Source organism: Larus michahellis, chromosome 3 (genome assembly GCF_964199755.1).
Source record: "Larus michahellis chromosome 3, bLarMic1.1, whole genome shotgun sequence".
Lineage (NCBI taxonomy): Eukaryota > Metazoa > Chordata > Aves > Charadriiformes > Laridae > Larus > Larus michahellis.
In genome coordinates this window covers 53,926,028-53,938,029 of record NC_133898.1, presented here as the reverse complement: position 1 = coordinate 53,938,029, position 12,002 = coordinate 53,926,028, and the positions used below count along the sequence as shown (strand labels likewise).

General features: G+C 36.3%; 1 protein-coding gene across 27 annotated transcripts in view; it reads left to right on the top strand.

The window, feature by feature from the left end:
- Window positions 1–12,002, top strand: part of AFDN (afadin, adherens junction formation factor) — a 129,485-nt gene that overhangs the window by 54,891 nt on the left and 62,592 nt on the right. For all 27 annotated transcript variants that reach the window (XM_074580226.1, XM_074580237.1, XM_074580228.1 and 24 more), the window contains 4 exons: window positions 3,413–3,507; window positions 4,216–4,478; window positions 6,063–6,132; window positions 8,542–8,660. In XM_074580226.1, coding sequence (XP_074436327.1) covers window positions 3,413–3,507; window positions 4,216–4,478; window positions 6,063–6,132; window positions 8,542–8,660 — 547 coding nt within the window. The remainder of the gene's footprint in view (window positions 1–3,412; window positions 3,508–4,215; window positions 4,479–6,062; window positions 6,133–8,541; window positions 8,661–12,002) is intronic.

Here is a 12,002-nt window from a genome sequence, read left to right as displayed (position 1 = left end):
TATGATGTCACTGGGAAAAGCTTTGTCAGGTAGATAATTAAGTTTAATATATGCAGTAGTGGCTAACTTGGTCTCTTGAATCATAGTTCTTGCTTGCTTCTTCAGTTTATGTCTTGGAGGCACATCTGGGAGACATGTTCCAATTCGATTTTCTAAGCTTAAAAAAAAAAAAACCCAGACTAGATGTTTTCTGTACCTATTTAGCCCTGTTAATGTTATTCAGTCATGGGTGCCATAGACAGAATACAAGCCATCTTTCTTCCATGCCACGTGTTTACTCATGCATGGGTATAAAATGAAGAGGTTTGTATAGAAGTCATACATTTTCCTTAGGCCTCTTGCTGCTTCTTCTGTATTGTTTATTAACGCCCACCTTCCAGAGAACTTTGACCTTTCAAATTTCTGAATTAAAAGAAAATTGTTGTTGTGCCATATAAAACCCCCAGATAGATTATTGCTTCATCCCTTACCCCCAAATCCTGGACCTTGAGTTGTATGACTTGGATCGTGTGTATCATATTTCTGGGCCATCATAAATCTTTACAGTTTCGTCCTTAGAGGCGAAGAACAGCCGCCTTGGACTGTTGTGGTTTGGGGAGCAGGGACTTTGCCATAGGTTTGGTAGAATCTGTATCCTGCTGCATTGAGTTGAGGTATGCATTCCAAACAACATTTAGGCGAACTTCCAGCTCTTGAAAAACAGGAAATACAAGAGTTTTATGTTGTAGTATAATGCAACCTTCCTTCCCTCCTGCATCTCTCCCCTAGAGCAAAAAGGCTTTTCATCCTTTTTAGAATTTCTAGTAATTCCCTTCAAGTTTAGGATACCTTTTACTGTAGAAGGTTTGTTTTTTTTTTTTTTGTTACATTGGATGGTCCTGAGAAACAAAACAGTCTTAATTTGTCTCAGCAGAAGCATTGTGATGCTAAAATACATTTCTCATGTGAAAGCACATTTTACATGACATGCATCTATACCGAGGATATACAGTGATGTGAGGTAAAAGTTTATTAGCAGGAACTTGTTTATTGGTTGATTATTCACAGTTGCTGAACTCGGGAATGAGATCCAGAAGTTATCTTAAATAAACACTTGAAAAACATAATATTTTATCATGTATTTTACACAATATTTCAGAAATGTGTAAGAATGTTTTAAAGTGTTCTTTACTTTTTTTTTTTCTTTTTAAGATTTTAAAAAAGAAAAAGTATGAGGCGGTGGGGGGAGTATATTTAGTATAGGGGTAAAATCACTGGACCGTAAAGCCTATTCTCTAATCTGTGTATCAAGATCTTAGGAGAAAGTGCCATAAGAAATTAAGAACAAAAGCCCTAGATAACTAGCCCTGTCTTCTATGTCGCTGACTGGTATTTTTGCATGTTGAATAAGGGTCCTCGCCTCCAAACTGAATCTTGTATCCTTTGGGTGCCAGTTTTACGAAACTGGGATGTGGGTATGAGAAGGAAATGTTTTACTTTTGGATTCATAAATAAATAAATGGAGGAGCTACTCTAGTTTTTGATGTGTACGTTGTGGAGAGACAGAATAACGATGCAGAGAATTGGAGGTAAGGAGCCAAATGTATTCAGTAGCGTATTACATGTCTGCATTTGGTGATATTGAAGATGCAGCCATATAATTTCCGATCAGCATTGTTAAGTATTAAAAATTGCACACAATTTAAATTGCTGAAGATACAGTATTAGCATTACCTTTTTTTAGTGTTCAGTGATATTAGATGTATGTCTGTATAGACCCAAATATTGGGATTTAATAAAAGGCTTATCCCTGTACCTGAAAAATGTTTAAAAGATTGAGTGCTTTTATGTTTAATACTACTTTTGTGATGGATGATGTACTACTATTATGACAGTGATTCTAAATATGTTCAATAACTGGGTGTTACTATAGTATCAACACTTAACTTTGGTATTTATAGTACTACTCTATGGACTGTCTCTGCCTGATGTCTTTATGTCCTAATACCATCACGACACCCTCAGGAGCAGCTTACTAGTAGGAGGACACATTATACTTTCCCTATGTCAAAATCATGTGAAACTCTGTTGTCGTTCTTCATTGATAACCCAGCTTCTTCCACTCTCCATTCACTTTGTGTTTTCTGGGGTTTTTTTTTTTTGTACTGTTGCCTTCCTTTCTTTGTATCTTCTGCTTTTAGTCAGTGTATTGTTCTTAACTGTTAAGCTTTTTCTGTGCTGTTGGCTTTTAATTCCTTTAAATACTGTTCATTGAAGGATTGATAGAGGACTATATAGACTAAGTTATATGTTATGGTTAAAGGGCTTTTATTCTGATTTAAATGGACAGACCCTGGTAGTAATGCTGGGAGTTTACAATTAGATTTATGGAGGTTCTGTTTATATTGACTTTCATTTAAAATTTGAAGATGACTAGTAAACTACTGAAGATGGTATCACTATATGTGCCATGGCTTTAATAATATTCTCTAATGGTTTTGGGGGATGACTTGAAATCATTGTTCATGTCCACAGGTAAGACGTTCTTTGTCTTGCAGCCTCCACTTTTTGGATCTTCCCTTTGGAGGGGAAATTGGAGAGAAGTCAGAAGTGACAATATTAATTTAATATCTGATAGTATTTAAAGTTGTAGTGTTTTCTGGGAAGCGGGGAGGATTTATATGTATGCCAAAACCCATCTGTGTTAGCCTGTGAAGGCAGCAGCTAAATCCTGTGCTACATCCAGTGTTTCTTGTGGTATTTTATTCTATTTGGACAATATGTTCTTTTGGGCAGAGGAGGAAGACTAACTTTATCTTTGACCTCATTTTCTGCAAGATGACAATACAGGTCAATGGGACTATAAAGATAAGTCCAGAAATGCTACAGTCCTGTATATCAGGACTGAAGCTGTCATAGGTAAACATTTTGTAAGATTCTCTTTTAATATCACCCTGTTTCAGTATCTGATGAATAGGAAACACTTTGGCATGTTGGCCACCCAACAGTAGATATTGCTGATAATCTGTACTTTTAGTAAGATCAATAAACACTATTATTATAGAGATCTGCAGATACCTAATTTTCTAAATCTTCTAAACCCATATTGGTATACCCGTATAAAATCTTAGAAATTAAGAACAATTGTATTGCTTAAACTATTAAGGAAATAGAGGAAATTTTCCAAAGTATGTTTGTAGTAGTAGTTCTTGATTAATTTGTTCTTTGCACTTGTGGAAAACAGCCACTCTGAGTGGGCTCTGTCTGCTTTCAGTGTTTTCACACTATGATGAACAAATCTTGAAATAATGTCTCTCGGTTATTTTTTTAGTGAACTTTGCTAGTCTGAACTAAATTGCAATAATGTAGAAATACTGTGTGAGTACTTGAAATGTCATAACTTGCAACTTAACGTTTATCACTTGCTATACAGATGGTTCTGACTCCAGAGATAAGCCAAAGCTCTATCGTCTACAATTAAGTGTCACTGAAGTTGGAACTGAAAAATTTGATGACAATTCTATTCAGGTATGGAGGGGAAAAAAAAAAGCAGATGACAAAACTGATCCAATATCTGGTCAGTTATGTATAGTTGTGTAAACTAGTAAAATACTCTGTGAATACACTTCAGAGTTAGAAGGGTAAAATATTGCTGCAATTTCATGTTAATGGTGATAACTCTCTGATTTATTTTATTTCCTCTGCCTTGCTTTAAGAAGTAAGGATTTCATTATTTAAAATGGGTATCAGTGTTACCATAACAACTTAATGGCTTTCAAGTCCTAGTCTCAACCCCTTTGAGTGAGATAGGATTTCTTAAATGTATAAAACAAACATAGTTGTATGAAGTTCATGCCAGGGAGTCTCTTACAGCACCCTGGATCCATGTCAGTGCAGGTAGTTGACTTGTAAATACTTGCATTGTGAGATTTCACATCAAAACAACAAGTGGAAGAAAACAGTTCTGAACAGCATGTGACCAAAAAAGTGAAAAACTTTTCATTAAGGGATTTCTGCCGCACATTTTAGTTGAATGTCTGGTTTATTATCTCTGTTGCAATGAAAATTGAAGTGAAACTCTACTCATTTTAGTACCACTCATCTGTGTTAAATTCATAAGCAAGCAAAGTTAAGTTACTAGTCTGTGAGTAGGGTAAGCTGCAGCTCAATCTTTTTGTTTTAATTTCTGCTGTGGTATAATTTAGCTTATTCCATGTTAATTAATTTTATTCCTAGTTATTTGGTCCAGGAATTCAGCCTCATCATTGTGACCTCACTAATATGGATGGAGTTGTTACTGTAACCCCGAGAAGCATTGATGCCGAAACCTATGTGGAAGGTCAGCGTATTTCAGAAACCACTATGCTGCAAAGTGGAATGAAGGTTCAGTTTGGGTCATCTCATGTATTTAAGTTTGTGGATCCCACTCAGGACCATATTATTCCTAAAAGACCTGTTGATGCAAGTCTTATGGTCAAAGGTCCAAGACACAAAACTGGGTGAGTAAAATTTATTTTCTTGCCACTGAGATGAAGGGGGAAGCCTTGGAAAAAGTAGAGAATGAGAGCATTATAAATGGCCTGTGACTAGAGTATGACTTTAAATGAGTTCTGAATAGCTACTTTTAAGTCTTAAATATGTAATAGCTATTTTAATACTTGAGCTCCACCTTGTGATTTTTTTAAGGATTAGCAAGTGTATTTTTCATGATGAAGTATTCGGCCAAGTTTTCCTGGTGCTCACTGCTGTGTTAAAAACAGTGGAATGCCGTATTTTAATGTATTTTCAAAGTTCATCCAACCTTCAGGAAAAGTAATGAATTGGCCGAATGTTTTCAGAGAGCCTGTTTTTTGTTTTTTTTTTTTCTAAGATAAATTCTAAAATTCCACTAGAAGGATTTGGAAATTAAGTAGGGTGATCAGGAAATGACACTGTCAAGGTGTGGTGCTAAATGTCTCAATATAGCAACCACTTTTTAAAGTGCGATTAATTATTTTCTAGTTTCTGTGTTGCAGGGAGTAATGGTCCAGATGTCATTCCTGTTGTTTCTGTGTGTATTCATGTTTTTGAAAGGTGCATGATAAAAATACTGATTATAATTTAGTGACTTGTAGGGGCTCAGGTATTGTGTTCAGTGGCTATAGAAATATCCAGGAGAAACAGTCTTAAAATCAGACTGCATAGCATGGAAAAAAAATAACATTATTCCATTCTCTTTAGGTCCCAGTGAGGTTACTATTGTAGTATACCGTGGTTTAGGAAAGAAACAAATTGGCTTGGAGGGGAATGAGAGGAAGATGCCTAGGGAAGGAGGCTCTTCTGGCTAATCTTCTGAGTTAATATAGATGTATACTTCAACCATTATTATTTTTTTTTTTCTCCACTTTATTTTAATGTGGAAGTACCCTGTGTGCTTGTTGTAGGACCTGTCTGCAGGAAGACCTCCACCCATTTAGCTGTCATGTGGTACTTCTGCTTAAATCTTGTGTTCATTCTACGTCTAGCCTGCAGATCAATAAACAAATGCTCTCGCAGGTTTACATAGTCAATTGCAAAGCGCTGTACTACTGCAGAGCTTTAACTGGAGAGCAAAATCTCTGGCAAAGGGCTATTGCAGCTTGAAGAATCAAATATTTTTTTAAATCTTTAGAATAAGCAGATAATAAAATGCATTACTATGATTTATGAATGATTTACATGATTAAGATTGTTGTACATCTAGTACTACAGAGCTGAGCAAAAAAACTGTAGCAAGTCTACTACAGTGAATACAATACCTTGAACATATTTTTATGTGGTTTTATATTTGTATTATTTATGTTTATGCATATTTATATTTTCTCACTTGACTGGGAAAAAATGTAGCTAAGAATCTGTTTTTCCAAAGGAAGTTATCTGTATAAATATTTGTAGTGGTTTTATGTAAAGAATTGATACAATGTTTTAAAAAGTGAATATTAACTGGAGTCATGGTATACCCCTTGGAATTTTAATTTACTAATTTTAGCTACTCTGTTCCTCGTTTGTTAAATGTTTAACAATATAATTTCTAAAAAGTACTTGAAATGTTATCTTGCTTTTAGTGCTGTTCAGGAAACCACATTTGATCTGGAGGGAGATGTTCACAGTGGAACAGCATTACCAGCAAGCAAGGTATTATATGATGCGTAAATTAGCAATAAATAGTAAAATATCACGTGTAAGTTAGGCCAAAATTATAACATCAGTAGTATTTGGTAAAGTGTGGCCAGTTCATTGTTCTCCCCAGTCACTTCCTGTTGTGGGTGGGCTTGGGTATTATGTGCATTTTTAAAAAAATTATTTTTTTTTCCCACAAAACTGTTCTGTTTAAATTTGTATTAACATTTGGCATGTGTTCTGTGCCAAGACTATTAACTTCGTTTTAGAAAGGGAAACTCCTTGAACCTGGAATAGTTTCTCCCCAAACTGACCTGTCGAAGGCAGATTACATGCAGGTAGAGATTCATATTAGAAATGATACAACGTTATCTCATGTAGGTAGCGTATGACTATTGTCAAATGTGAAAGGGTGTTCAACTTTAATTTAACTAGGCTTTTAAAATTTAATGGATGTGACTTCTGACTTCAATAGAGCTCATGTACACACATTGACTAAACAAACTGTCTTTGCAGTCATAGTTATAAACATTTTATGAGGTGATAATCTTTTCTTGCTTTCTTTCTGCACTGTCTTTCTGTTAATAAATTCTGCGCCAGAGCTGCATTTTCCAAGAGCAAACAAATAGAGTGAAATGACACAGTGGTTAATGCCTTTCTTGGTTCTACTATCACATGCCTCAGATGAAATGAGAGAATGAATAATTTCAGCAGTATGAAATATAGTAGTCCTCCTAGAAATGTATTTCCTTCTATGTTTTATTACTGCTATTTTCATATTGAAATACTTGTAAAGAAATTTAGTGATAATGGTGTGGCAGTGTAGGTATTAATAATACTCTGATAGTTTTTTAATATATTTGTTAGTCTTTTTTTTTTTTTCCACAGACTACTTATTCAGTTTTTCTCCTGTCTTTGTAGCTTTGTTTGTGACTGCATTCTTTTATCTTGGATGCATTCTTTACCTCTGATAGGAATTTATTTAGTGACACTTCGGAAGGAAAAAAAAACTTTTAAAACTATGAAAGTGACTCAAAATTGCTCAGAACTGGAGTTTCTGACATTATTATATACCATACCTCACTCTTTTCAGACTCATTAGAAAAATACTTCTAGGGCACCTAGGGAAGCTTGGGAAAACTTAGTATTTTTTTTCGAGTTGTACTGTTTGAGAATGTACATCACATCTTGTTAAATCACTGGTGAATCGCCTGTTTTCTAACAGTCGCGCTTATGAATTTGCTCTTCTGTTTGGAAAAGGGTAACAATAACTTCCATGAAAGTTCTCTGAGACCTGGTGATGAAAACTGATTCGTGGATTGGCACGTCAGTACTGAAAAAAAATATGTTGTTCAAACTCTTGTTTTGAGATGCACTTTTTTGTATGTTTTCCTATGTCAAATCAAATTATTTAGTCATAGAAATTTCTTAGGAAATACGGAAACACTTCATATTTTACTGATGTTATGGTTTCAACTCTTCATAGTGAAAAATAATTGCTACATATTTTGCTGCTTAAAGCATAACGTTTTCCCTTTCCTGATAGGGTTTGATGTAATTGAAAATCATAAATTAAAAGCTTCGTATTAAGGCGCTTGTGACACTGAAAGAAAACAAATGAAATTGTACATAAAAAAATTGCATAGTTTGCTACTTCTTGTCTTGGAAAATTATGTACTGTGTAGAAGACTTTCGTTAAGAACAGGATAAATTCTGTATCAATAATGTAAGCACTTGTAGCGATATGACAAGGGGTAACCATTTTAAACTGAAAGAGGGGAAATTTAGATTTAGATATCAGGAAGAAATTCTTTCCTGTGAGCGTGGTGAGGCACTGGAACAGGTTTCCCAGAGAAGGTGTGGATGCCCCATCCCTGGAAGTGTTCAAGGCCAGGCTGGATGGGGCTTTGAGCAGCCTGGTCTAGTGGGAGGTGTCCCTGCCCATGGCAGGGGGGTTGGAACTACATGATCTTTAAGGTCCCTTCCAACCCGAACCATTCTGTGGTTCTATTACAGAAGCAGGGTAGGGGACCATAGCCAGTTTTAAATCTCTTAATATGTTTAACTTTGTCTCTTAGCTAAAGTTTTCATTAACAATTTGTTCCTACTTTGTATTGATAATTATGCAACTTTTAAATAAAGACATTTGAAATTTTCATTATATATTCTTGCAATGCATTAAGAAATAGCTGCTCCTAGCTGGTCATTATCATCTTTTGAATTGCAAGTGTGCGTGTGCTCTTCAATATTTCATTGCGGTGAAAGCACCTGCTGAGTTGCTGGATTCTATGCTGTACTCTTCTCTTCTGTTTTCCCATCTCTTTTCAAGCCTCAAATTGACACTTCATTTTAATAGTGACAAGCACAAACACTGGCTAATTCAATGTTTGCATGCTAAGCACCTGTCCCGCTGTTTTGAATTAGAGCACCAGCAGGCTTGATGGTGACAGGACATCATCAGCATCCAGCACAGCTGAACGAGGAATGGTGAAGCCAATGATTAGAATAGAACAGCAGCAAGATTACCGCAGACAGGAAAACAGGTAGGAAATGTGTAATCCATTACTTCTCATAACGGAAAAAAACTGGATACATTTTTCTGATAGATCAAGCAGTGTGTTAAAATATCTTAAACTACCTGATTTTGCCAATGGAAAATGAGATGCCCTTTGAGATCTCGCTCCAAATAGAACCCAGGATTAACAACCAAAGCAAAAAATTTCAGAATGTTAAAAAAAATTCTTTGCTTCACTTTTCTGTTATTTGTAGTTCCCTTTTTGTAAAGTCAAGCTGATAGTCATGTCCTCCCACTGTTGTTGATTTGTGGTTAGGCATGTCATATGAAATGTCTTTAATAACAAAAGTACAATTATCTGAAACTTTCGTTTGTCTGGGGCAAAATGATGTGATTTACTTTGGAGAGGGAAATAATCAGGTCATTCCTGTTTCTACAGTAGTGTTCTTGGCAAGTCTTGTGACCTTGGATCTGAAACTACTCAGTAACTGTATAAACAATCTGGGTAAAAGGATTGAATGCATCGTCACCAAGTTTGTGGGTAATACCAAACTTGGAGGGCAGCAAATAAGCCACAAAAGAGCCACTGTTTAGAGAGACCTGTGCAACAAGAATTGCGTGAACTTTAACAAAAGTAAATGTGAAGCCCCGGACATGAGACAGAAAATGCCAAGAGCAGTGTAGGCTGAAGTCTGACCATTTGGATTGTAGCTCTGCTGAAAAGAACCTCGGGTCCTGGTGTATAGCAAGCTAAAGTTGAGTCAGCAGTGTGTATTGCAGCAGTGAAGGCAAACTATGTCCTGGGCTGCATCAGCAAGAACACAGCCGGCAGATCACTGGCTTTTTTTAGGCCACAACTGGAATACTGTGTCTGGTTTTGGTGTCCCCAGAGATTGAAAGAGAGAGATACTGAAAAACTGGCAACAGTCCTGTGAAGGAACATCTCCACCAAGATGATTAGAGGATTAAAGAACTTGATGTATGAAGAAAGGCTGAAGAGATTTGTGTTTTTCAGTCTAGAAAGCAGGTGACTCAGGGTGGATCTAATCACAATGTTCCAATACCTAAAAGGGTAGTTACAGAGAAGATGGAGGTGCTGTCATCACAAGGTTGACAGGTGAAGAGGCAATGAGCAGAAATTGCTTCTGGGGAGAATTATCTGGCTGTAGGGAACAGAGGGGAGGAATCTTCACTGTGAGACCAAGTGAACTTTGCGATAGGTTGCCCAGAGAACTGGTGCGATCTTTCTCGCTGGAAATTTTCAAGATTCTGCTTGACAAGGGTCTGGATAATCGTGGATAATGCCTTGCTTTCAACAGAAGATTGGAGCACGTGATCTCCAGAGGTCTCTTCCAACTCAGCCTTCAGTGCAATTAGTTGCAACTGGAGTCCAATGTCTTAGTTCTGATAAAAAGAATGTATTTATGAAAAGAATGACTGGGTACCTACAGTTGGAATTACATAGTCTTGATAAGAGAAGGCTCAGGGTGGATCCTATCAATGGATGGAAATACCTGATGGGAGGACCTTCTTTACAGTGAGAGTGATTGAGCACTGGAACAGATTGCCTGGAGAGGGTGTGGAATCTCCATCCTTGAAGGTATTCAGAACCTGACTGGACAAAGTCGTGAGCAACTTGACTCTAGTTGACCCTGTTTTGAGCAGGGAGGTTGGACCAGATGATCTCCAGAGGTCCCTTCACACCTCAGTGATTCCGTGGTTCTGTGAAAATTTTTTTTAAGTGTTTAAAAAAAAAAAATTGTATTGCTGTCTACACAAATCAGCTTTTAAATTTAGATGAACTGCTATGATAAATGGATGAAAGGTAAGGTAAATGTGCTGCAGGGTTAAAAAGTGCAGTGATTCCGGTTGCAAAGCTTCTAGTATGAAGCTTCTTATACCTTTAGGTGGATTTATTGTTCACTAGACAGAAAACAGAGTTAAAGAAAAAAAAGGGCAGAAAACTGTTCTTCCAGCTGAATTGAATTCCTGATGTTCTAGTGTTTTGTATCAGGGACATCTTTTAAATGCTTTCAGTGAAGTTACAGTAGAATACAGCTCTGTTCTACTATACACCCTCTTGTTAGAGTGCCTGGGCATCTTGAGTCTCTTTTTCAGAACTGTTTTTATTAAGGTTGCTGAATTACTAGTGTGTTTACTGTAATTTTTCTCTCTCATAAAAGATGTACAAAACTTCTTTGTGAACTTTTTATAGCCTGTCAGAAGGTGTTGAGGCGCTCCTAGTGTTAATATTTACTGAGTTCTAGCTGTGCATTTGTATGTTTATGAAGATTATGAAATATCCATATTTCTGCCTTTCAGCAAGAGCACTTCTTATAAAGAGGATTATCTTGTGCTATAGTTGTATATTTCAAAAATACAGAAGCATCTGTGAGCTGCATCTTGGCTTTATTATTTTTTTTAAAAACCTTTTAAAATTTCTTCTGAAAAGAATATGCATACTAGTCTTATTGTTACTATACACAGGGTTTCTTTCATCTTGGTACCTGTGTACAGAAAATAGTTTTAGAGAGGCATCCAAACTACACTTAGATTTGTGATAGCTACAACTGCAGAGATCTTTTTTTTTTTTTTTTATCATCAGCGTTGACATTGCTGTTTTATTTCCGTGTACATCTTACATGCGTATAGTATGTGTTGTGTAATTGCATGGAGAGTTATTTATCTAGATACAGCATTTCTATCCCATGCTCTTTCTCAGATGTATTCGCTGTACTGAGATGAACAAAATAGCAAAGCTGGGCTGTCAAATGAGGAAATGCCAGGCAATGAGTTGCTCAGATAAACTGAATTCTTCCCTGTTGTGGATGTATTTTGTGTAGGCAACCCCTAATCAATATTTTATGGCCTTGCTAGACATACCCTAACTTGACTTTCAGAGTTGTTTAGTTCAGAGAATTTCATCAGAGAGGATTTTTCTATAAAAGCAATAGCACAAAGACCGTATATACTTCAAATGTATCCAGCAACAAAGTAGGTTGGCTAGCTGCTGTCATACCGGAAGCACCGAGAGTTATTTTAACTTAAATTTACAATTTGAGAAGCTTAATTAGAGAGTATTTATTTTTGTGTGTGCTTAGGGAAGGCAGAAAATGGTTAGTTGAAGGAAACTCATATTAAGGTAGCTAAAATAATTGACTTGGTGCATCTGTTCCTAGAGAACTAATTTACAGGTAAAACTAAATTAACATTTCTTTAAAGAAGTCTTTTCTCTTCCTGCTTCATACTTACTTCTCTCTTAAAGCCAATTTTCAAACTTCTGTAAACAATCTTACACTAATCTGTATCAGTTCTCATCTCCTGTGCTGCTTTCTCTCCCATTGGAGGGAAGACTGAGAATCCTCTTCCT